At 44.0% G+C, this 27202-nt stretch overlaps 1 protein-coding gene across 4 annotated transcripts in view; it reads right to left on the bottom strand.

The window, feature by feature from the left end:
* LMTK2 (lemur tyrosine kinase 2) overlaps positions 1-27202 on the bottom strand; it is a 173914-nt gene that overhangs the window by 14860 nt on the left and 131852 nt on the right. For all 4 annotated transcript variants that reach the window (XM_019930678.3, XM_019930676.3, XM_019930677.3 and 1 more), the window contains 5 exons: positions 23076-23163; positions 12779-12915; positions 6033-6117; positions 4979-5100; positions 576-725 (listed from right to left, as the gene is read on the bottom strand). In XM_019930678.3, coding sequence (XP_019786237.1) covers positions 576-725; positions 4979-5100; positions 6033-6117; positions 12779-12915; positions 23076-23163 — 582 coding nt within the window. The remainder of the gene's footprint in view (positions 1-575; positions 726-4978; positions 5101-6032; positions 6118-12778; positions 12916-23075; positions 23164-27202) is intronic.

The raw sequence follows: 27202 nt of genomic DNA, 5'->3' as shown, positions 1-27202 counted from the left end.
GTAGGGGGGCTGAGCAACGCCCACACGGAGGGGCACCGAGCTCCAGGGGCAACATCAGCCGGGCACAGGGTGACGCAGACAGAGGCCTTGACACAGGTGAGCCCGATCCTAATTGGAAACCGAGTAAGAACTGGTCTGGAGCATCATAAGAAGTAAATTTGTTTTGCAAATGTCAACATACATTATGCAAATGAGCCTCATGTGCCAATTTAAATATGATCATGTCTATGCCACCCGTCTCTCTTCTTGCACGTCGGGTTATCACTTGAACAAACAGCCTCATTTAAAAATAATTCCACAACAGGAAACTCCCTTAGAATTGACTTTCCTAATTAGTTCAGACTTAACGTCTTTCTCACTGCAGGTAACACACTAATTCCTGCTTGTTCTACACATTTTCTAAAAATAGCATTACAGTAAAAAAATGGATGTTAATTCTAAGATCAGTCATGAATAATATACAAACGATTGCTTTTTATAACATTTACTGTTCAAAATTAGAGAATACATAACTAAGACCCATGCAGACAGGATTTCCTCATCTTCTGAAAAGAACGTGATGTGAAGTTACCCACCATCTGTCAGAGTAAGGCTGCTCCAGCTGGGGCTTTGGGAGTTTTGTGTCTCTCTCTCGAATGACCTGGTTGAGAACCTCTAAGTTGGAAAGGTTGGAATAAGGCTGAGTGGCATTCTCAAAAAGCTCCCAAAGTGTCACACCCAGGGACCTGCAGAACAAAGAACACGGTTATTTCTTTCCCTCTTCGGATGTCGAAGTTTTAACACCTACATTTTTACTTGTACAGTCACTAGTAATTTCAAGCACAAGGTGTCTACTGACACGGTTACTGAAGATCGCTCTTTAGCGTGATTTTAAAAGCAGGCATTTCCATTAAAATAAGGACCACAAGAATACCTCCTCAGATTTACTAACGGAATATATTACTTTAGGAATTTTGGCCAATGCAAAAAAAACATGAGATGGAGCTAAGAGGCATGATTACACGGAGAAGCGAATATGACCGTCAACCTTAAAACTCAAGAAATTAGAAAGATCATCACAATGACTTTTAAGAGTTCAGCAACACAGCTAGATACAAGGTAAATACACTGAATTCTGAGATTTTTGGTGGGGGAAAAAACATCCCATTCACGACAGCAGTAAACGTCGGAAATCTTGACACGAACAACCCTTCCCTGTTCGCCCCGTGTATTTCTTGCTGTAGCTATTCCTGAGTATCTGGGGCTTTTTGCTCTTCGGAAGGATGCCCCCCACTACCCTGCCAGAAGCGGCCACATGCCCGAGCCCCTCACCACCTCCAGGTGCACAGCCGTCACCACGGGCAGGGGCAACCTTCGCAGTACCCGGCCCACTCGCCCGCGCGCCCAGTGCTGTCCCCATGGAAACGGCCTCTGTGGCTGAAGCTAGAGGGACACTTCCTCTCCACTTCCTCTGTGTGATCCCTGCGTTCGTTCCCACCACCTCCACTTCTGCCGCATATTACAGTCTATTTTCTGCAACAGCTCCCAAACCTGGCTGACCGGATGCTGGTACTTAGGACCCTCCCCGCCCCACCCACCCCGAGGACTCTTCGCTGGTGGATGCAGGTGTGGCTGCATCTTTAAAAGCTCCCTCATGGTTCTGACGTCCAGCCAGGTTTGGCTATTGATGGTTTCCGTGACTATACCCACCAGAATGCTTGTGTGAATAATGAGCCGTACTTGAGTAAACAAGTTTACTATTTGACGTGGTGGAGTACAATATAACGTATGAGTTAAACTCTCTTATACTAACCTCACAAATCAGTGAGAAAAATCAACATATTCAGTATCTACGTGGAGAGGGCATTTCAACCAAAGGAAAGGGAAGGACCCAAATCTCCCAATCCAATTCAAGATGGGAGAAGTTTCCCTGGCACACAACTGCTAGGGGCAGAGGGCTGTTTTGGATACAAAGAAGTTTAAGACACTGTCAACGCCTTTAGGGAATTAACAATTTATTTGACCGAGGAAAATAAGAAGTTTACATGAAATGCTAAAGCCCACAAAGGTGGCCTATGATTAGGGGCAAAACGAGTGTTATCAGCACGAAGCCTGGTTTGACCCTGGGCACGTACCTCTACCTGCCTCATTTTCTCCAAATCCCCGATGTAACTACCTTTCTCTCTCCCAGCAAGGCCTGTTCCCAAACCAATCCCCTCCCCAGTTCTTCAGAGACCGTGAAGCATGGGTTTTCTTCTCAACTCCCCACTCCCCCGACTCCTAGCATCTTCCTTGAGCATCCCTTTCTCCTGGCACAGGCCACATAGAAAGAGGAGACGTGTGCCCACCCTGCCCTGCAGCTCTCTATTCCCTAGTCTTTCCCGCCCAGTCTCCTCGGGGACAAGTGCCATTGGCCACCGCCAGCATTCCCTTCTCTCCAGCTCTTTGCCTCGCACTGGCCTGTGTCTCCCTGAGGACCAGGCAAGCCTCTTTCTTCTGGGAAGAAAAACGTCCTGTAGCTCTTATCCCCTCTTCCATCAAACTCACTGAGAGAGGACCCTCTCATTCACCCCTGGCACAGGGCAGTTTGGTCCCTGCCTCTCATGGAAGCTGGCGCCACTGCCAGCCCTGCCACCAGAGGCTGCTCAACCCGTCAGAAACAAGGGGGAGGCTCTGTCTCTGGGAACGCAGGCTAAGTTTTCAGGCCAATCACCCTGCAAGAATAGTACAAATATGAATGAAGCGTGAAAAGCAACTTCTTAAACACAACAAACAGCAGATAAGATAGCAGGGAATTACCTGGACAAAATCTAGAGCTTACTGAACTAAGCAGAACACTAAAACCATCTTTGACTGCAGCATCTGCTGAAGCACAGAACTTGCGCTTCTGTGTCTGTGGTGTCCCAGGCTCAGTGGGGGTGATGGTGGCGGTGGACAGGCCAAAGCCCTAGGCCTGCACAAGGTAAGGGGTCTCACAGAGACCTCCTCACAGTGGGAATAAACCTGCCCCCTGCCTTTCTCAGGGGCCTGGAAGGCAAGCTGCCTTGGCACTGAGGTCCTGTGAATTAGTGGACGTGTGGGAGCGTGAGTACGTGTGTGTGTGTTGGCGGGGGAGTGCAGTCCCAAAGAAGCTGTAACCACAGAGCTGGCCCTCACTTGGACTTACAGCCCAAACTCACACCATCTGAGTGCTCTAAAAGATCTTGAGCTGGATACATAAAGCCCTGGATTAGAGTAGTCCCTTACATGACGGGACACCCAAGTACCTGACAAAAGCAAATGTGGACCCTCTCTGGAGACATGTTTCTCAATTCTAGGTTTCCAAGATCCTCACCATAAAAAAGCCCCCAAGGGAACAAACCACCATCAAGAGCCAGCAAGATCAAATCCACAAAGACTTCAGATACTGGAATTATCTGATGTGGATCATAATCAAATAGACCTCCTAAAACCAAAAAGCCAATATCTGAACTACAGAATTCAACAGAGAGATTTAACAGAAGAATAGACACAGCTGAAGAGAGAATTTTAAAAAGAGAGAGAATTAGTGGATAGAGCACAGGTCTGAAAAATTATCTAGAGTGTGGCACAGAGAGTCAAAGAGATGGAATATATAAAAGAGAGGATAAGAGACAGAAGACAGAACAAGAAAGTCTAACACATATCTAATCAGACTTCCAAAAGGAGAAAAAACAGGGCAGAGGCAGTATTTGAAGGGTAAATAAGGGCTGTGAACAACAACCTAAGATATGAAAAGCCAAAAAAATCCCAAGCAGAAAAACAAACAAATCCACACCGATACACATTATAGTGAAGCTACAAAAACCAAAAGACAAAGAGAAGAGCTTAAAAGCAGCCAGAGAGGAAAACGTCACGTCACCTCCAAAGAGCTTAGGGAGATTTACAGCTGACTTCTCAAGAGCAACAATGGAAGCCAGAAGCCAGTGGAGTGAGATCTTCAATATGCTGAGAGAAGACAACTGTCATCAAGTAAAAATATACTTCAAGAACGAGGACGAAGTAAAGGTACACTCAGACCTACGGAGAAAGACCTGAGACTCTATTACCAGTCGAACCTCTCTAAAGGAAATTCTGAAGGACATACTTCAGACAAAAGGAGACTGATCCCAGATGGAAGGTCTGAGATTTAAAAAAAAAAAAACGAAACAAAACAGCAAAGTGATTTGATTACATGGATAAACCTAAACAAACACTGATGCTAAAAAAAATAATAGTAATGTCTTGTGGGGTTAAAAGAAAAAAATCATACACAACAATAATGACATATAATCGCATGTGTGTGTGTAGAGTAAAACTAAACCAAGTTAACGTACGTTAAAGTAGCCTGGGGTCCTTGTATGGCTCAGAAACAGGGCCAAGATGAGAACTACTATTAGACTAAGTTAAGTGAAGTATACATGTTATAATTTCTAGGGTAACCAATAAAAGTATAGGAATAGAGTATACAGCTCCCAAGCTAAGAGGAAAAACCAGTTTAAAAAAAATCAAAAGAAGGCAAGAAGAGAAAAAGAAAGTAGAAAAAGCAGGACAATAACACAAAAAAGTGTAGACGTAAATTAAGGAAGCTGTAATAGAAATTGCTAAAGACTCAGGTACATTTTTTCAACTTCCATTAAACTGACATACATCTCAGTATTACATAATGGTCCAAACCTTTCTGTTTCTTCATTCACTTCAATAAATATTTACTAAACATCTATTATAAGCCAGGCCTTGTGGTAGGCAAAGAAAATAGCCTTGGTTCCTGCTTTTACGGAGATTATTACTGTCAAATGGGTAAGAGAAAAGTTAACAGCATCATGGCAACTGTGATAATTGCTATGATGTCAATAAATTGTTTTTTTTTTTTCACACCATCAGGCACTCTGGTGTTCCTCCGTCTTATTCAATTACTTTCCCTTAAGAAAGTACTTGAGAAGAAAGAAGTCAGGACTTTGCTAACAACAAAAGCCTAACAGAATGATAAATCAATACATACCAGATATTACTATACTTAGTTTGATCTGCAGTTAGTAGTCTGTCTTGAAAGCTGGTTACTAATTCTGGAGCAGTCCATCGCAGAGGGAAAAACTTTTTATCATCTGTTTCAATATAATCCTCCTGTTTTGTTAGGAAGCATACAGAATTTTGAATTTTATAACACTTTTAGTGAGCTCAATGATTTAATTCCAGGTCATTCTCAGAAAACACAAACTCCACCCCAAAAAAACATGTCAGAAAAAGAAGGCGGCACGAGACCGACTTTCTGGGCAGAAGGTGGGTGAGGGTTTCCCTGAAGCCTCCTGGGCCTCATGAGCTGGTCTCTGAGCCATGAACGTTTGCTCAGTCATCCTTCCTGGAAAAGGAAGGTACGCCGTGTCTGATGCACAGAACACAGACTCTGAGCAAAACATCTTGTAAAATATGCTGGGCCGTACCCCTGAACAGGGGAGTGGGGCGGTTAATGAGTAAGAGCGCAGGCTTTCCAATCAGACAGACCGGCTGAGTCCACGTTCAACCACTTACCAGCTCTGTGACTCTGGGCAAGCAACAAACATACTGAGCCGTCTTCCTGATCCGTTAAGATCAGGAAGACGCACCTACCTCCCTTTACAGTGAGGATTACATGAGCTCGTGCAGGCAAGTACTTCATAGTGCCTGGGTGGTATACAGCAAGCGCTCAAGACGCTAGAGCTACCATGTGGACAAAGAACTGCCTTACATTTGCGTGATTTTTTTTGCCCCACATTATGGCACCTCACTCAGCTGGGCTACACAAACACACACGAATAAAAATCTCAAATACTTCATTTATTTTCTTTGGGGATATAATTATAACAGAGTTTTAAAATCCAAATCCCAAGCTTACCGAATTTGAGCTGAAATTTTACTGAACATGTAACAGAGAAATATCTATATGACGTGTATTTTATTATACAGGTAGCAATAATTTACCCCGCTTTCCAAAAAGGCATGGCATTTCGTGATATGACCACTTCATGAGCATGAAATTCAATCAGGTCAAGGAGAGGACCCTTAAACCTTTGGCTTACCTTGTACCTGCTGAATCCTATTCCATAATCTCCCACTTTCACATTTAAGTCCGAGGTAAGAAAACAGTTCCGCAGGGCTAAATCACTGAAAACAGGAAGAGTGAAGTGAACACGAGAACAAGGAGAATCAACACCCAGGATGATGTGACATGACATTGCTACGGCTAAAGGCTTTCTTGAGTAATCAGTTAGTGTACTGAGCTCCCTGCTTAATAATTCGTGTTTTAAAATCCTTTTTCACAGATAAAGATTAATACCATATTCTTAATTACTTAAAGAATGGAGACGATCAGATTTTTTTGTACATCACTCTGACTGCTAAGGTTAAATACTGACCATATCCATACCTTGTTCTGCATTAACACCAGATTTATGGCTCATTTCCTAGTATTTTTAGAGTTACCAAGAAAGAATTCTAAATTGTCTGAATTTTTTAAAATAACTTGCATTACCTGAGTAATAGTCTAGTAGTAGTCTCTTTAATGTAAGTAAAGAAGAATAAAGTTACAACTTCAAGCACCCGAAAATAACCTACATTATTGAAAACTGTTTGGTTTTTAGCTCCTTTTTCAAAGCTGTGCGAGCGTTATAAGGAGACCCTTTCCAAGTCACTCTCCTTTCTTCCAAACTCCACCCACCTCCCCAAGAGGGAGGCAAAGAGCGTATTTTCGAGACTCACTTAAAACAACTTACTTACATAGTTTATTTAAGAACAAGTTCATTTTCAAAAACACCTAATTTGCAAAGTAAAAACTACTTTTTCTAAAGGAACTTCCCATAAAAATAGCAGATTACATTTTTTGGATTTCACCTTTACCCCTTAGAATCTTTTTAATTATCAATTGGCACATGAATAAAAAAGCCACTAAATTGAAATAGAATTGGATACCTAATTTATAGTTTTAAATCACAAATAAAAGTAATCAGAAGCTGGATTGCTATAGTCCAAAATTTAAAACGTTTGTCTTTATATGACTGTAGAAGACCAAAAACTTTATCAAATTCTTATTTTCGATGATTTTCATTTCCAAAGCTCACATGTCTGAAATGTAATAATAATGAGAATGAGGACAGCAACAGCTAAGGCTGATGTACTTCAATGACGGCCTGGTGTGTACAATGACACTGATCCAATCGTACAATAATGGCTAATGTGAGCCAAGCACTTTGCACAAGGTGTTTCTCTAAGCACCTGACACGTATTAACTCACTTAATCTTCACGACAAGCCTTTGAGGTGGACGGTATTATGTTCCCCGTTTATAGAAAAGGAAACTGAGGCACAGAGAACTGAAGTGACTCTGCCAGGGTCAGTATTTCCGTCTTTCACCATCAATAACCACCACCAACAATCCGTTATTACCAGTCAGAGCACGGTGCCGTGCGTGCAGCTGCTCCTCAATAAACGTGCTGATCTCAGTTTCCAGTTAGATGTGCTCAATTCTTCTTTACACTATGTTTACAAGCCGTGTTTTCACGGCGCACCATCCAGAAGACACCAGGCCTGTGGAGGCATCTGGGGACAACCTCGGGACACCCCTACTGTTATAGACAGTATACAGGCACACGTGGGAGATACTGCGGGTTTGGTTCCAGACCACCGCAATAAAGCATATCTCGCAATAAAACGAGTCACATGAATTGTTTGCTTTCCTAGTGCATAGAAAAGCGATGTTTACACTACACTGTAGCCTACTGAGTGTGCAAGAGCATTATGTCCAAGGAAGAAAAAACAATGTACAAACCTTAATTAAAAAATACTTTATTGCTTAAAAAATGCCGAAATAATTATAATAAGTAACATCAAAGATCACTGATCACAGATCATCATCACAAACATAACAACAATGAAAAGGTCTGAAATATTGCGAGAATTACCACAATGTGACACAGAGACAGGAAGTGAGCAAACGCTGTTGGAAAAATGCGCCGACAGACCTGCTCAGCAAAGGGCTGCCACAGGCCCTTGATTTATAAAAAACCGCAGCATCTGCGAAGCGTGATAAAACGAGGTGTGCCTGTAGAAACCTCCCGTCTCAAGGAGAGATGTGGTCCCTGTCTTTTGGAGTGAAGGGAGAAATGGACGGGGGCCACATGTGGGCAGGAGAATACAAGGCTCTAAGGCAGCCTGACCCTCTGGACCAAGAGCTGCACCCGTGCGGCCCTGCGGGTCCTGCCGCAGAGGCCCTGAGCACCTCCAACCAGAATTTCTGGAGCCCCTGCAAACAGATCCTTCCATTGATTTATGTATTTATTTATTTATGGCTGTGTTGTGTCTTCGTTGCTGCACGCGGGCTTTTCTCTAGTTGTGGCAAGCGGGGGCTACTCTTCGTTGTGGTGCACAGGCTTCTTACTGCAGTGACTTCTCTTGTTGCACAGCACAGGCTCTAGGTGCGTGGGCTTCAGTAGTTATGGCAAACGGGCTCAGTAGGGTGGCTCGCAGGCTCTAAAGTGCAGGCTCAGTAGTTGTGGCACACGGGCTTAGTGGCTCCGCGGCATGTGGGATCCTCCCGGACCAGGGCTCGAACCCGTGTCCCCTGCATTGGCAGGCGGATCTTAACCACTGCGCCACCAGGGAAGCCCCAACAGATCATTCTCAACCTCCCCAACACCTGTGTCCTAGGACCAGAATTAAAAGCTGGGTGCCAGCATTCCGGCCGGGGCATGTGAGTGTCATCTGTGGCGGGGCAGCAGGGCGAGGCCAGCAGGGCACCTGCAGAGCCCCTGGCACCTTCCACTCAGGCCACTAGAGCCACTCCAGGACCACCCAGCTGCCTCCCTCCTCGCCTCTCTCCTCACACATGTTTCCTGCAAGTCTTCAGATACAGGAAAGGAGAAGCTTAGATAAAAGATGAAAAGTTATACCTGCAAAAGACCTGCGGCTCTCGTTATAAACGACATTGTGAAACTCTTACACAATTCAACTGTTGCTCTCAGAGAAGGAGGAAGTGCTTCTCATTACCTGAAAACCAGGGGTAATGAGGAGGAAAACAATGGTGTGACTGAGAGAATTTCTTCTAAACCTGCTCCCTCCCTCTACCCCAAACATCCCGTCACCAGAGTACAGTGGCAAAAGCACTGGACAAAGTCAGAGACCTGGGAACGAGTCTTGGCTCCACCGCTAAGAACTGTGTGACTTTGGGCTAAGTCAATTCACACATCAGAGCCCCGTTTTTCCTTGTCAGAAAAAGGGGGGGGCCTAACCTGTAAGGGTTAACTCATACGGTTTTTATAAGAATAAAATTTTTTTAAATATGAAATGTTTTCAAAACATTGAAGTGTTATCCAGATTCTAAATGATGATATAATTCAATTCAAAATTAGTAAAAATAAACACTCTCTGAAGGCCAATAACATGCCAAGCTAAAGAATAGGAAAACGCAAAGGTGTAACTATTTAATGGCAGAGGTAACTCTTGACGTCAATGGCTGGTTTGGGTCAGGAAATACAAACATACCCAGTATATTCTTCCTTCAAGTTGAAAAACAGGTCTAGTGGCAAAGCTGCCAAGCGATCCAGCCCTGAAAGGCTCTAAAGCTCTGGCCCCGTCCCCCTTGGCTGGCAGCGCGCTCGAGGTGGCCTCAGCTGTCAGTGGGACCCAGCCGCGTGAGCAGAGCCGCCAGACACAGGAAGCGTGCGTTCACAGAGGAAAGGGGTTCTAAACAGCTTCCCATCCCGAGTCACAAGGAAGCATCACCACTTGTTCTCTGCTTCCACTGGAATGAGAGTGTACCCATCTCCAGGACTGCTCTCATGGAAACGCCCCAGTGTGGCTGGAGACACTTCCCAAACCATCCTCTCCTCTATTTACGTTACCACTTAGGGTCTCCCAGAGACCCTGAATTCCTGATCAAAAGAGCAACAAACAACCGAAAGTTACAGAATACTCTTCTAGGGCTTGGCCCACGTTACCTCCTGTAATCTTGACCAGAACACTTCAGGGCAAGATTATCCCCATTTCATAGAAGAAACAGGCTCAGGAGGATTAAGGAACGTGGCTCACACTGGTAAAGCTGAGGAGAGGCCACTTAACAGCACCAACCTGCCGTTGGCAGCCACGAAGGTTTAAAAAGAAAAACCCCTACGTGGGTTGTGAAGAGACTCTGCCACTTACCACCTGAAGGTGGGGTGCAGCTCACAGAGATACAGGTAGAGGATTAAGGCAAGAGGACTCTGACGTGGCACAAAGACGCAACTCTGCTCAGGGTTTGGACCCCTGCTTATCAAGTCAGCCCCCATCATGCTTCTCTTCCCCGACACACAACACAGCCAGCCCACAGGTCTACAGCAGTCCTTCCTAACCCTCTCACACGTACCTTCTGTGTAAGCTGGGTTATATGAACACTGGGCTCCTGTAACACTGGACACCCACACTCTTAGGGCTGGATGACTTAGTCACCTCGGTGTTTCTCAGCAGCGAGTAACTTTAACTTTAAAACTGGGCAAATCCTACAGAGGTCCTTTCATGCACAGCTGCCACCTGGGTACTCCTCAAGGCCACCGTCACACAGGTCTCCAGCTACGTGAGCCACCACAAGGCCCACGCCGCGGGCTGGGTGCCCCGTGCACTTAGCTCATTGCAGTGAGCTGGTGGTTTCTCATGGGAGCTGCTCCTTCAGGAAGACTGACAGGCTGGGGACAGGAAGTCCCAGGCTCTTGGCCAGCAGGGCAGCATGGTGTGGAGCGTAACACACTGGCAGCTCCTGCTGTTTATGCGGCCTTCACGAATGTCACGTGTTTGACTGCAGAAACACAGGCTACCCGAGACCCAGGCATACGTCTCCTCTTAGACGATAAGTAAAAATAAAATTTAATTGGGGGTGCTTTACTAGATCAGCTTCCAGTTGGACGTGTAGGATATTCTATTTTCAACCAACACAGAAAGTCTGACTTTGAGCTAGCAAACAAATACTCTAAAGTCCAACTTAAAAATACGCCACTATGTATTCAATATCTTAAAATAACCTATTGATATAATGACAAATAATCTGAAATATATATATATACATATAACTGAGTCACTATGCTGTAAATGTGAAACTAATGCAATACTGTAAATCAATTATACTTCAATTTTTAAAAGATGCTATTACGCTGTGCTACCAACAAAAAAATAAAGCAAAAAATTTTGCCACAAATGGAAATTTTACATAAAATATGGCTACTTTTTAAAATAAAATGAAACAGTTGTCAATGGTTCCAAGAATTTTCTTTACCTTGAGTTTATGCACCTGAATTAAATCCAAACCACGTGAGTAAATTTATCAACTTTATTTGTTCTAAAGTTCACAAGATTCTAAATTAAGTAAAACTTTAACCTAAAGAAACTCACAGGAAGATAACAGTTACTCTGACATCTTTGCCAATTTTTAAAATACAAGAGTAGAAACCGACCTGGGCTTTAAACACAATTTCTAGCTGTCTTTGATAACTTTATGCTGCTGATTCTGATATGATATTCTTTTTAAATGCTCCATTCTCCAAAATCTAAAAATTCCTACACCAAGTATTAGGTAATAATCATCTGTGTTTCACAAAAGATTAACAATACAAATATGCTGGGAATTAACCTGTCATGAAGTTAAAAAACAAAATATAAGACTTCTCCATTATAAAACAAATAGATCTTTATATTTTGAACTTTTGTGTAAGGGTTTCTGCCTTGGGCCTGAAGAAACTCATGATCTTCTGGTCTCTTAAAAAGCACTTTATCAGAATGATTTGCTCACTATGCAAGTCAGACAAGATAGATGTGTAAGAAAAATGTTAATTTTCCTTCTTCCCACCCTGAAGTAATGTTGAGAATTTGATAGGTATTTTTCCATGTCTGTTCACACACACACACACACACACACACACACACACACACACACACACCCCTACAAATACAAGCTTTTTTTTTTAACGTTGTCATAAATATATTCCTGTGCAACCTGCTTTAAAAAATATATAATGCTTCATAGACACCCTCCATGTGGGTACACACAGGTGCTCCTTTTCAGGTCTTTGGATTGTTAAGAGTTAAATGACTTAAAGTCAACTAAAGAGACACTGCCCGGTTTTGTCCAAAGACCTGAGAAATAATTTTAAACATAAATCAGAGCTCAAAAGACTATTCACAGAATCATCATCTCAGACAGGACTCAAAGCCCTTTGTTGTTTTAATTACGGAAATTACACTGACGATCTGAACAAGATACGATGCACTCCAGAGAGCTGCAGCTATTCAAGTAGGAACAGAAAGGCTTGGACAGAAACGTGTTATCCCGACCACTGTGCTGCTCACACACAACCCCCGATCACCCTCAGCCTGGCCTGGGTGGCGTTGGTCGGAGACCAGTGCTGTGACCTTCTATGAGAAGATGATGTCAGCCCTTCAGATCCCGTCTTCCCATCTCCGGAATGGGAGGTGGGCCACGCCGTGAAAGCCAGCGGGTAGAACCGGAGCCTGAAGCTGACAGGAGGAGGATGCAAGACCGGAACTGTTCCCTCTGCACTCTTTCGCATTCTTTGAAATTCTGGGACTAATTTCTAGGCCTCAGGCTGTATTAAGGCACTCTGTTCCCCGGGAATTGGTTTAAATGGAGCCCAGCTCAACCCTTATTCTGACACTGGGCAGGAGTGGACACCTTGTTTATACATCGAGAGTTCACGTTACAGCCAGTCCTCCTTGAGCATCCTGCAGGGCCTCTTCCCACACTTTTGGGGTCAGCAGTGCGGGAGGTGCACGCGAGCAGAGGGACCCACCTGTGCAGGAAGTGCCGCTTGTGCATGGCCGCCAGCCCCGCCGCGATCTCGCACGCCAGCCTCTGCAGCAGCATGGTCTGCGCGTCCCCCCGCGCCGGCTCGGGCTCGCCGCCGCGCAGGTAAGCCTTCAGATCGCCCTGCGGAAACCAGCCCAGGTCAGTTTCCAAAGAGGACCGGGGGAACAAACAGGCATCTCCACACACGCCTCAGCTGACCGAGATGGCTAAGATTACTTATTGGAAATTATTTCGATTTGAGCTTAATAAAGAATAAGCTCACCCTGAACAAGTTTGAAATTACAAGAAAGCAATTCCAACCAAATACTTCAAAGGTAGAGAAAACACTATTCTCCTTTTAGGATCATTCTAAATTAAACATTAGTTTACCTTTGTTATATAAACACAGAGATAACAACAGTTAAAAAAGATAAATTGGCAATAATGCACAATCTGAGTGCAGAAGTACAGAAATTTCCAGGTAACTAAGAGATGAGATGGAGAGTAAAAGAAGTGCCAGTCACACCACCTTCAGGGATCCCAGGAGAACATCACACCACAAAGGCCACCACCAAAGCACTCATGAGCAACAGAGAGGGAGATGAGGAAAGAAAAACGGGGGGAAGAGGAAGAAAAAGTACTCTCAGCGCCGGTAACTGCTTCAGTTCTCCGCCAGCTTCCCCAGGGCCCTGTGTTGCCCAGAGACCACTGCGAGAAAGTGCATTCTAGCCACTCCAGAAAAATTTGTGATGTTAATTTAAATAAGCCTGTTCAAAGGACAGCAGCACGGGCAGGAAAATGGGCAAATTCACATTTAGACACCCAGCACACGTTTCAATGCCGAGTACCCCACATATTCGCACAGGACTCCCCTATCTTATCCTGTTTTTGTTTCATGACTTTAATTTTAGGGCTGTATGTCTTGGGGGATAGTGTATCTCTTTTGGGAAATACACTTTTGAGGCAATCTTCCACATTCTGCTTACCACATGATTAAGTATTTATTGATGTGCTTTAATTCCAAGTTTAAGCTTTATATAATCAGTTAATAAAATTTAGAAAGCAAGTCAACAGCTTTCACTTTTCTTTACATCTGAGTCAAAAAAGACTCCAGAGGAAGGAAATTTTTCTCAACCTATTAAAGATTCTGATACATTTCTCATAACTGCTACTGAAGATAGCAAATTCCTCCCAGAATTAAACTTTAAAACACAATATTCCTTTACTAGCATTTGTCCACACTGAATAATAAATACATTCTAATGTAACTTCTAGGTCCACACCAAGAACCTAAATTTGCTTTCATTCCCAGTTTCCATCATCTTAATATGAACGATAATGTTGATATCAATAACTGTTACCACCGGGGCTTTCAAACGTTTGCCAAGCACTGTTCTGGGAGTTTCCACACCTGCTGCCCTCAAATAACTCTCACAATTTAAAACACTTTCCAGATGTGGAATAGGCTTCGGGAGGTTAAGAACTTTGCCCAAGGCCACAGAGCTAACAAACAGTGGGGCTGCACTTCTACAGTTTACCAACTTGCCAAGAAAACTCTATTTGGTGAGTGAACCAAATTAGCACGTAGATCAAATCGATTATTCTATAAGAATGAGTGTCCAGTAAATTCAAGCCAATCACACAGCTGTGGAGGAGTCTCCCAAACTTAGTGAACTGCTCTGCCAGGGCAGCAGCTGCTCCCCTCAGGACCAAGGTGTGTGCTCGCCCACGCCACCATCCTCCTATTTCTTTGAGAACGTGGTGCTTTCCCCTTTTGCTCCCCTAGCAATTACAAGCTGCTCCAGCGGAGAAACAGACACCTTTTCTTCCCCTTTAAAAATACATGCCCCTCCCCGTGCCAACCCCACCTTCACCCAGGCTAGGCTCTGTCCAGCATGGGAGTGGTGGGAATAAACCCAGCTTTGGGCGACAATTAAATTAACCCAGAAAAACTCCAGCAAAAAGCACCAGGCTACAGGCTGATGGGATTTTCGTAAGGTAGTTCATATGGAAACGAAATATGAAAACGAAGAGCTGAAGTTTACTTACATTACCAGTGAAATGACCACTTAAATGCATTTGTCTAACCCCTTTCTTGCAATACCCATCTAAGGAAAAAACTACCCTCACACAAAAGTAGGGCTGTGCTGTGCTGCATCTGGCCACTTCTCAAAACAAACAGAAGCTTCGGGCAAACAGCAAGTACTTCCCAAGTGACTTTGGCCATGAAGGCAGGAACGGCAGAGTGGGTGTAGTTATTTTTCAAGGTTCCCTAAAGCATATTCCTTACCACTCACTGTTCTAAAGTTATCTTCTCCCCACAACAGGCCACTCCCCAGATTTCACTAGAAGATAAAGTATAATGAACAGAAGGGGATTTTGCTTCAGACTGCTAACGCTCTGGAAGCTTCCAGCTTGACAAACACTAAAGGCCTCTCCCAACCCGCACTGGGGGGGGGGGGGCGCAAAGTGAGCGCGACCCCAGAAAAGACGTCTCTAACCTGGGGAGTAAACATGAGCGATTACTGAGGAGCCCATGACTGTTTCGCAAGGATGAGGCCTGTGATGGGTTGGGAGGGACTCCTTCTGTGTTCTACAAAGAGCCTCAGAGCTCTCCTGGCACCACCATTTGAAAGAAAAATCAGCATAAAATCTTTAATTACAGAAAAAAATTTATATTATATAAGTACTAAAAATTGACTCATTCTATCCAAAACAGGTAAAGCTGTATTTAGATATCTGGCTTATTTTATTTATGTTTTAATGATGCCTAGTGAGTAGACAGGGATTATTACTTTGGTCCATTATTTGAAGAGAAAAACACTGAGAACAGCAATGTATTCTGAACTAAAATAAAGTTTCCTTTATCCAAGTTTTAAAAATTTCTCAGATCCTCCCCAAACTGCGCCCCTCTGCAAAATACTCAAAAAGAAAAATGTATGACACTAGATGGCAGCAAAGTGCTTACACTGAGATCTCAGATACCAGAGCGGGCCCCTTGGCCGACTTCTTGGAATGAGTCACTCGAAGACCTTTAGAGGGTTACTCACAAGGGCCCCCATAAATCCCAGCATCAGCTGCCATGAGGGCTTCGGCCAGCTTTTCACAGGACACTGAGAACAATGAATGAACTCCAATACAACGTAAAAACCCAACAAGTAAATAGCTTTCTAACTGAAAAATTAGTTGTTTATACATTTAATAGAAGGATTTCAGAGGAAAATTTATGTTTTTAAACAAAAATCTGAGGACTTCCCTGGTGGCGCAGTGGTTAAGAATCCGCCTGCCAGTACAGGGGACACGGGTTTGAGCCCTGGTCCGGGAAGATCCCACATGCCGCAGAGCAACTAAGCCTGTGCGCCACAACTACTGAGCCCGTGCGCCACAACTACTGAGCCTGTGCTCCACAACTACTGAACCTGTGCTCTAGGTTCAGTAGAGCCGCAATTACTGAAGGCCGCACACCTAGAGCCTGTGCTCTGCAGCAAGAGAAGCCACCGCAGTGAGAAGCCCGTGCTCCGCAACAAAGAGTAGCCCCCGCTCGCCGCAACTAGAGAAAGCCCGCGCACGGCAATGAAGACCCAACGCAGCCGAAAATTTTAAAGATTTAAAAAAAAAAAAATCTGAGTGAAAGGAGGAAAGAATGGCAGCAACAGCCGCGTGTGCTCGGTGTCCACCGACAAAGTGAAACAGGGAGGTAGGGCGGGAGCCCTGGGAACGCCCCCAGCCCGAGGGTTTCTTAACTCCCTCAAGCCCTCTGACTGCGCCTACTTTTCCCTCCACCACTTGAGTCCCGCCCCACCCCCCAACATCCACACCTGCACAGCACCTTCTGTTATCACGGATTATTCTCCCTGAGCCCATCCCTTCTCTGCTCAAATACCTCTCAGGTGAATCCCACAAAGAACCAGCAAGCGCCCTCTGCCTCCAAACCCGGTTCCCGCTCCCACCCCACTTCCCTCCCCTCTTCACAGACAGACGCCTCAAAAGCTGGGTCTGCGCTGGCTGGCCTGCCTCCTGGCCCCCCAATCTCTCTCGAACCCCTCGCCCCCCAACAGGCTGGGCTCTAGCTGCTCCTGCTGGGCAGGACCAAGTGAGGGGTCCGTTCCTTCCTTCCCCACCGGTCTCCTGGCTTTCTTCCGAGCTCACTGGCCACTCCTTTCTGGGGCCCCTGTGCTGGACCTTCCCCCTCTTACTGGTCTGTGGGCGTCGGCACGCCCAGGGCTCTGCCTGTGGTCCTCATCCCTCCTCACCGTGACACTCATTCCGGGTGACTCTATCACCCTGTGGCTTTGAAAATCATCTCTCATACATTTCTCTGACTCAGACCCCTCCACCTCCTGAGCCCCAGACTCATCTGTCCAGCTGCGGACTTGACACCCTTCCCTAGATGCCCTGAGAGGCACCTCAAACCTAACACGCCCAGTGCAAAGCTCCGACGATCTGCTCCATCTCAGGAAATGGCATCACCGCTTTCCCAGTGGATCAGGCCAAAACCAAAGTCCTCATTCTTGAGTTTGCTCTCTCTCGAGACGCCCACATCCAACCCATCACCAAGGCCCGGATCTATTTTCACAAAGAGCCAGGGCCTCGGGGCCCAGGGCAGCAGCCACGTGTGGGGAAGGGAGCCACTGGCAGGGCCGGGGATGTGGCGCCCCCACCAGCCACCCCCCTTCCAAGCCTGATGACGCCGTGTCATTGCTCTGCACGTGTCCCTCCCGCTGGCTCCGAGTGAGAGACACCGTCCACGTGCACCTCTGTTCCACAGTAAGCCCATGTCCTTTCTTTTCTACTCCCTGTCCCGAGTGGCAGAGACACATCACCCATCTCTGTATGCCTGGGAGGGCCCCAGTGCATGGGCTTATGTAACGAACTCATTTACACATAAGACACGGACATGGACTAGGCGTTTTCTGTACAAAAGGCCAGTTCGAAAATGGAGGCTTCCCACTGGTGGAAGACAAACGTACAGCCATTAAACTACCTGATATAGAAGTACACAGAATAAAATTAAGCCATCAGTTAAAATCCCCACTTTGCCACAAGCAATCATGTGACATCAGGCAAGTCAACTAACCAAAGAAGAGAAGACAGAAAGCCTGGTCCTGAGGTTGGGCATGGGTGTGGGCCCGAGAGGCCCTTCATCTCTTGCAGCCCGGTTTTCTAATCTGTAAAACGAAGAAGACTGAGGCAAGAAGACTCAGTGAAGGAGAAGCAAACACCTCAGGCCCAGCACAAGGCCTGGCACAGGTCAGAGCCCTCCCTCCTCACACCGCCACCCCTGTGTGGGCAGCGGACAAGCTTCCCACAGCCTTGGGAGCCCGGGACCCTGCCTCCCTGTCTCTCCTGAGCGGCTGGAGCAAGCCCGGCCCGCAGAGGACTGTGGAAATCTGCATACGACACCAAGATCGCTCCCTTGCAAAGAAAAGACTATCATCTCTTGCTTCGGAGTCCGGTGACAGAGGAAGAAACTGCTGACTGTCATGGGAGATAAGACGGAGTGGAGGTGATCTACTTCCTTGTCTTTACCTGGGCCTGCAGTCTGGCCTCCAAGCAGTTGGTCTCGGCTTGTCACCTTTCCAGCTGATCTTTCCCAGCGGATGCCACCCAGCCTCTCCTAACACAGTGCTCTCTCACCCGGTCCCCACGCCACCCACTGTGGGACCATCTATCGCCCCACCCCCCACCCCGGTCCACACGCACAGTTGAGCTACCCTGCCTGGCTCACGCTGTTCCTATGACGCTTTCCTGCGGAGGAAAGTCCATCCACCCACCTGTCCACACTCAGACCAAACACCACTTCTTTTGTGAAGCCTTCCCAAAGGAGCCAGTGAGCCTAGTTAGAATTGCTACACAGAACTACTCAAACCTTTAAATTATGATCAATTAAGAAACTAAAACTGAATAAAAATAACTACTACTTCCTGAGCACCTACTATGCCTACAGGGTGGGCAGTATCACTCCCATTTTACAGATGTCTACACTGAGGCTTAAAGAGGTCAGGTAACTCTCCAAGGTGATACACAAGTAAGTGGCAGGACCAGCATCTGAAGGCAGGCCCGCTTGGCTCTACAGGCAGAAAAGGCAGGGTCAGGGTGACTCACCCGTGCTCCTGAGAGCACTGGGCACAGCTCTTTGTACTCAACAGGTGCTCATACGTTTCTGTTGAGTGACCCTTACCCCCAAACACTCTTGCCCGCATAGACGTGTGAGAGCACAGTGTACCTCCTATGGCCACAAGTTACACACAACACCCTGCAGTGATCTCTCCCCTCACGAACACTGCACCATCAGCAGTACACATCGGTGACTCTGGTCCAGCTACCAAACTCAGAAGAGTTTTCATTTTCTTTCATAAAAATTCTAAGATAAAGTGCTTTTCAGAGACTGGTAATTCCATCTCACAAGGAATGACTTAAGTAAGTGTGAAAATATTCTCTCCTTTCTCCTTAAACGATGTTATCGCTGAGCATGGTCACTGCCTGGTGACGACGGAAAAGGCCAATGTTCACTCAATAGCTCCTGACCTACTAAGAACATGTGAAGATAGTGGCTCCTTTCACTGTGCCTGCAGTTGCTGATTACCAATCCTGGGCTACAGGCCTCTGGCCTCTGGACCCTGGCCAGAAGGTGCTTTTGCCCTGAATGACGCCCCTCTGCTCAGTCTGGCCTCTTTCTGGGAGGGTTCTGGGGCATCCAGGCTGGGAGCAGGGCTCAGGTGAAGCCAGGCTTTGGGGTGTGCTGGGAACGTCCCTGCAGTCCAGGCAGGAAGGCACCTCTATGGCTCATGGGCCTGACACGAGCTGACCGTTTCTGCTACCTGGTCTCTGCACACACTGAGCCCTGAGGACCTAACTGAGCCCCGGGGACACTGAGGCCAGTGTCCCCGGTCGAGGCCCAGCCCTTGCTGCTCAGGAGCTGGTCCCTCTGCAACTTACTAGGGTCCAGAGATGATGAGAACGAAACTGCCCTCGGAGATAAATGTGACCTCACTGCCTGGCAAGGCTGGGGGCTCCCTGGGTTAACGGCCTTTACCTTGACATGAGGCTGGACATTCCAAGTGCGGACTGACAGATTTCCCAAGGGCATACCAGCCTCCTCCAAGTAGAGTTAACAGCGGTACAGCCCCTTCCATAATAGCAGGTAATTACCAATGTCTTTTGTGTGGTAAGAACCACGCAACATAAAATCACCACCCTTCAGTGTTTCTAAGTGTACAGTTCAGTGGCATCAAGTACATTCACACTGCTGTGCAGCCATCACCACCGTCCATCCACAGAACTCTCTTCATCTTCCCAAACTGAACGTCTGTCCCCATTAAACACTAATTCCCCCATCCCCTCCTCCCGCCAGCCCCCGGCACCCACCCTTCTACCTTCTGTCTCCGTGAGTCTGACCACTCCAGGGACCTCATATGAGTGGAATCCTACAGTATCTGTGTTTTTGTGACTTAGCTTCTTTCACTGAGCATAATGACCCCAAGGTTCTTCCATATTGCAGCATGTGGCAGAATTTCCTTCCTTTTTAAGGCTGAATAATACTCCAGTGTATGGATAGACCCAATTTTATTTGTTCAACCACTGATGGACACCTGGGCTGCTTCTGCCTCGTGGCTACTGTGAATAATGCTGCTGTGAACACGGGCATGAAAATGAGACCCTGCTCCCAACTGTTTGGATATATGTACCTAGAAGTGAAACTGCCAGATCTTGTGGAAATTCCAGTTTAATTTCGGGGAGGAAAATTATTGTTTTTCAATTTTACTATTGATCAATGTACCCTTGGGCAGTGCACTTAAATAAAAACGGCTATTAAGCTCTCACCGCCAGTGAAAGCTTTTGGTGGGGATGGGCTCTTTCCAGATGTTCAGCCTTCAGGAGTGACTGAGGAGAGTGAACATGACTTAGCAGAGTCACATAAAATGTGTTTCAAGAAGTCACATTTCCTAATTCTGGAGGGCTGTATCCATAATCTTCATCTCAAAAGATGAAAGCCAACAGAAATGTAGGTAAGTAAATATGTATATTCTGAATACTTAGTCTAGTGTCAGTACTTGGAGAATACGCATTTAAATCTGAGATAGAAAAGTATGAGGGAAAAATTCTATGAAAAGAATGTTGGGGACTTCCCTGGTGGCACAGTGGTTAAGAATCCGCCTGCCAATGTGGGGGACTCAGGTTCCTGCCCTGGTCCGGGAAGATCCCACATGCGGAGGAGCAACTAAGCCTGTGCTCTACAACAAAGAGCAGCCACTGCAATGAGAAGCCCACGCGCCGCAATGAAGAGTATCCCCCGCTCGCCACAACTGGAGAAAGCCCGCGCGCAGCATCCAAGACCCAATGTAGCCAAAAATAAATAAATAAAATTAAAAAAAAAAACAAAAGCAAAAACAAATTAGAACAGCACTAAAACTAAACCCATTACCTGAACCCACTTGGAAGAAACATTAAGCTTTTACTATTCCAGGAAAAACACCAACATTGTCTAGTAAAACTTTCAGGAATGGACAAACAGGGTAAAGAATAAGAAAATGCCAAAGTACATGAGCTAGTTTTATAAACCACCTCGATTAGCCTGGGAACGTGCTACTTCAAGAAGATGGTGGTTCTGCTGTTATTTCTGCTACAGTCACTCATAAAGAACGTTCCCACTGTTACTTATAATCAATATCAGGAGCTTAGGGACTCAAAAAAGATACCATTAAATGTCTCAGAAAAGCAGAACTCTGACAAGCAGACTTGTCTTATCACATAAAAATGCATCTTTGGTCTTCTTTCCTCACCTGCTGTGTCACCTATCATACTGGTCACCAAGAGCTAGACTAAAAGGAGTTATTTTCATATCATGATAAGTAAGGTCATACATACCAGCTCTGATAATTCTGAGATAATCAAAACCAGCTACGCAATAAAACTATGAGAAACATCCTTGCGAACTCCTTCCTCTTCGTTCTCGTGACTCTATTAAATAATCAGGCTAAATGGCAATTATCACATGTCTGCTCCCTCTAAGTAGGAGGCCTAGAGGACAATGGCCAGTTTTCTCTCTGGGTCCCTTGAGAACAGCACGCTGCCTTTCTACACCAAGTGTTCAATCAGGAAGCACCCTCCACGACGGGGGAAACGTGGGGAGGGCACAGAAAAGTAGGATTAACTCTGGTTTCTTTACATGGAGAGAGAGCTTGATGAGGTCCCAGCATCTCTGGAGAAGGATTAAAATATTGATTAATTTTAGACCTTGTTACACTAAATATGCATGTTGTAACTTCTAGTGTAACCATACACAAAATTAAGAAACAGTATCTAAAACAGTAGATGGGGAAAACTGAAACAAACAAAAAAATTCAAGAATCTAAAAGAAGGCTAGAAAAAAAGCAAAAAAGAAAAGTTGAAACAGGTAAGAAAAATAATACACAACAGGCACATAACATTCCAAATATCTCATAGGTACAATAAACATAAATGGATGACCTGTTCCATGTTAAGTGACCGAGACTGACAGGTTAATAAAGTTCTAACCGTAAGCTATTTACAAGAGATGTCAACCAGAGAAGAGGACTGACAGAGATAAACCAGGCAAATTCTAACCAAAAGAAAGCTGGCCTAACTACATTAACATCAATAAAAATAGACTTAATCCTCAGTAATGCTTTTAATCTTAAAGAGATTGCATTCATAATGATAAAAGTTTCAAATTAAGGGAAGTTATATCAACTCTAAATTTGGATCCCTGACAACACAGCGGGGTATCAAAATGTACAAAGCAAAACAACTAGAACTAGAACTATAAGGAAAAATAAGGGAAATCCATAATCAGAGCAGGAAATTTTAACATGCCTCTCAATAACTGACAGAAAACTGACCCAGGCTCCCTCTGTCCCTGCCCCCTCCCCACAAATCAGAAGGATACAGGAGATTTGAACAGCCTCATAAACTTGACCCAAAAGATCCATACAGACATACTGTACAGATCACCAGAATACACGTTTTTCTCCCCAGCATCTACAGATAGAATAAAACACTGACCCTGGGTTAGAGGTGAACATAGCCTGGAACAGAGCTGAAGCTGACCCAGAGCCAATGAGAATCACTTTGCTCTTATCAGCCACTGAGATTTGGGGGGGGTTACTATAATATAACCCACGGAAAGCTAATATATCAAGTTTATTAATAATTTTTCTTTGGAATTAACTACCTGGGACAGAAGTGAAAGCAGTCCCTCATCCAGCATTTCTATCTGTCAAAAACACTTTGGTAAAAACTTCTGAATACTTGACTTTGAATTTCTACTGAAAACTTACCAAGTCACAGAACTCAAACACCAGAAGATAGGGGATTGCTTCTACACACTGTCCAACACACTGAAGAATATTTGGATGTTGAAGAATACTGGTAAAAATAAAAGTCATAGCATTGTTCATGAGGGAGCAGGCTAGTAAAATTGTTCAAACAGTAACCGCAAATTTAACATTCTTAACGATTTAAATATAATCAACTGAAAAGAGCACAATTAAGATTCTATTTAACAGATGTATTCTAAGTCATGTAATGATTAAGTAATTCAAAGCCAATCAGGCGAACATTTTCACAAATTAAAACATCTCCTAACATAAGAATCTTTAACTTTAGTAATTTAACTTTATAGATATCATTTTGAAGCATCATTTAAAAGAAGGCAAACTATATTCCATGAGCACTTTCAATCCACATAATAAAATACTCAGTTTACCTCTTAGGCTATCTAGCTTATATACTATTTTCATAAATCACAGTACACAAACTCTTTCTGGAAAATATTTTGTCTAAAACAAAGTTAAAAAAAAAAGATATGCCAAAATGGCTTTTTAAACTTCAAAACTTTATTCTGAAGCAATAATGAATTAAGAGTAAGTTGCAAAGATAGTGCAAAGAGGTCCCATGTCCCCTTCATCCAGTTTTTCCCACTGGTGACACCTGACACAATCAGTGCAACCCCAAAGTAGGGCCCTGACACTAGGGTGCGGTGTGTGTGTGGCTTGCAAGTCCTGTTATCAACATGTGTGGATTTGTGCAACCACCACTCAACAGAAATGCAGAACTGCCCCCCACCACGAAGACCTCCCATGCTACCCCTTTCTGCTACCCCTTTATAGTCACACTGCCGCCGCCCCCAACCATTCCTCAGCCCTGGCAACCACGAACCTGGTCTCCTTTTCTATAATGTTCTCATTTTGAGAATACTATGTAAGTGAAATCACACAGTATGTGGCCTTCTGAGATTGATTTTTTTCACTCAACACAATGCCCTCCAGATTATCCGAGTCACTGCCTGCATCAGCAGTCCCTTCCCTTCTACTACTGAGCAGGATTCCATGGCTGGATGGACCATAGTTTGTTTAACCGGTCACCTATAGAGGGCATTTTAGTTTTTCCAGTTTGAGGCTACTATAAATAGAGCCGCTATAAATAATCACACAAGAGATTTTGCATGGAAGTAAGTTTTCATTTCTATGTGATAGATGCCGAGGAGAGCAACAGCTGGGTTACAAGACGTGACGGTTAATTCTCTGTCAACCTGGCTGAGCCACAGTGCAGATATTTGGTCAAACACTATTCTGGACACTTCTGTGAGGGTGTTTTTGGATGAGATCATCATTTAAATCAGTGGACTTTCAGTAAGAGCAGACGGTGCTCCAAAATGTGGGTGGGCTTTGTCCAAAGAACAAAGACTAGCCTCACCCAGTGAAGAAGGAATTCTGCCAGCAGATGGCCTTTGGACATGAACTGAACAGTGGTTCTGCTCTGGGTCTCCAGCCTGCTGGTCCACCCTGCAGACTTACCAGTCTCCATAACTGCATGAGCCATTTCCCTAAAATAAATTACCTATCCATCCATCTATCTCTCTCTCGCTATCCATCCATCCATCCATCTATCTCTCCATCCATCCATCTCTCTCTCTACCTCTCTATCCATCCATCCATCCCTCTATCCATTCATCTATGTATCTATCTATCCATCCATCTACCTATCTATCTATCCATCCATCCATCCATCCATCCATCCATCCATCCATCCATCCATCCATCCATCTATCTACAGATTCTACCGGCTCTGTTTCTCTGGAGTACGTTGACTAATACATACAGTGGTAAGCGTATGTTTAGTTTTTTAACAAACTCTCAAACTATTTTCCAAAGTGGCTGTACCATTTTACATTCCCACCAGCAATGTGTGAGAGATCCAGTTTCTCCACATCCTCACCAGCATCTGGTATTGTTGCTATTTTATTTTAGCTTTCCTAATACTTGTGAAGTGTTCTCTCATCATGATCGTAATTACCCTAGCTAATGATGTTGATCTTTTCATTGCTATCCACAGATCCTCTTTGGTGTCACTTGATGTCTTTTGTTTATTTTTGTTTTTTACTGTTGAGTTTTGTCTATCTCTCTGCCAAAAACAGTCCTAATTATGTAGCTATATAAGGTCTTGAAATTGAGTCAAATGATTCCTCCAATTTTTATTCTTATTTTTCATAATTGTTTCGGCTATCCTACTTTTGCCTTTATATATAATTTTAGAATAATCTTGTATATAGGTTTTTAAAATCTTGCTGGGATTTTGATAGGAATTGCAGGAATCTGACTGGGAAGAACGGACATCTTCACGAATCTTCCAACCCATGAATATGGTATGTCTCTTTGTTTATTTAGACCTTGATTTCTTTCATCAGTTTCTATAGTTTTCAGCATACAAGTCCTGTACATGTACTTAAGTATTTCTTTTTTGTTTTTGAGTGAATATAAAAGTTATTTTATTTAAAAGTTGGTTTCCACATGTTCATTGATAGTACACAGAAATAAAACTGACTTTTGTATGTTGACCATGCATCCTGCAACCTTGCTGAATTCTCTCTTACTAGTTCTAGGGGATTTTTTTTTTTCGGAGATTACTTGGGATTTGCTGCATAAACATTTTCTGCATATTAACACAGACACTTAGGTCTTTCTTTCTGATCTGCAGGCTTCTGAATGTTTCCTTTTCTTGCCTTATTGAGCTAGTTAGAACTTCTGGCTCTCATTGAATAGCAGGGATGAGAGCGAACATCTACGTCTTTCTTGATCTTAGGGATAAAAGCATTCAGTCTTTCACCATTAAGTATGATGCTAGATGTAGATTTTTTGTAGATGTTCTTTAATAAGTGGAGATTCTCATCTAATTCTAGTTTTCAAAGAGTTTTTATCATGAATTAGTGTGGAGTTTTGTCAAATGTTTTTCTCCATCAACTGACAGGATCATGTGATGTTTCTTCTTTACCCAGTAATTATGGTGGATTACACTGACTGATTTTCAAATACTGAATCAGACTAGCATTCCTGGAATAAATTCCAATTGGTCATGATATATAACTTTTTATATATTTGCTAATATTTTGGTTAGAATTTCTGCATCAACATCGATGACAGATATTGGTCTACAGTTTTCCTTTTTGCACTTTGTCAGGTTTTGGTATCGGGGTAATACTGGCTTCATAAAATGAGTTAGGAAGTGTTCCCTCCTATTTTCTAGAAAATATTGTGTAGAACTGGCATTAATTCATCTTTAGTCGTTTTGTAGAATGCTCTGGTCAAACTGTCTAAGCCTGGGGACTCTTTTTGAGAGTTTTTAAGTTGCAAACTCCATTTCTTCAATGATTATAGGTCTATTCAAATAACCTATTTCATATTGGGTGAGTCGTGGTGGTTTGTGCTTTTTGAGTAATTGGTTCATTTCATCTAAGTTGTCAAATATATATATACGTAGAGCTGTTTGTCCCTTATTATCCTTTTCATGTCTGTAGGGTCTCTTTCATTCCTGATATTAGAAATCTGTGTCTTCTCTTTTATTCTCTGTCAGTCTTGTTAGAGGATTGTCAATTTTATTATCTTTCCAAAGAGCCAACTTTATGTTTCAATGATTTTTATCTACTGTTTTCAATTTTATCGACCTCTGCTCTTATCTTTAATATCTACTCCTTCTGTTTGCTTTGAGTTCATTTGCTCCTCTGTTTGTGGTCCTTTGAAGTATGAGCTTAGGTTATTGATTTGAGACGTGTCCTCTTTTCAATGTAACCCCCCTACAAGTGAGGTGGTGTTTCTTTCTCCCGGCTTTTGAGATTTTTTTGTCTTTCATTTTCAGAAGTTTGATTATGATGTGTGTTGGCATGAATTTCTTTGGGTTTATCCTGTTTGAGATTTGATCAACTTATGAATCTGTAGGTTTGTCTTTTCAAAATGTGGAACATTTTCCAGTTAATATTTCTTCAAATACTTTTTCTATCCACTTTCTATCTCCTTTCAATCTGGGATGTCTTGATCTTTTGTTCAAGTCCCCCAAGTCCCTGAGGCACTTTTCATTTTTTTAAGCATATTTTCTTTCTGTTGTTTGAACTGGGTGATATTTCTTGTTTTAT

The sequence above is a fragment of the Tursiops truncatus genome, chromosome 15 (genome assembly GCF_011762595.2).
Source record: "Tursiops truncatus isolate mTurTru1 chromosome 15, mTurTru1.mat.Y, whole genome shotgun sequence".
Lineage (NCBI taxonomy): Eukaryota > Metazoa > Chordata > Mammalia > Artiodactyla > Delphinidae > Tursiops > Tursiops truncatus.
Note: the sequence above shows the minus strand (reverse complement) of the source record. Positions and strands in the feature narration are given on the sequence as shown.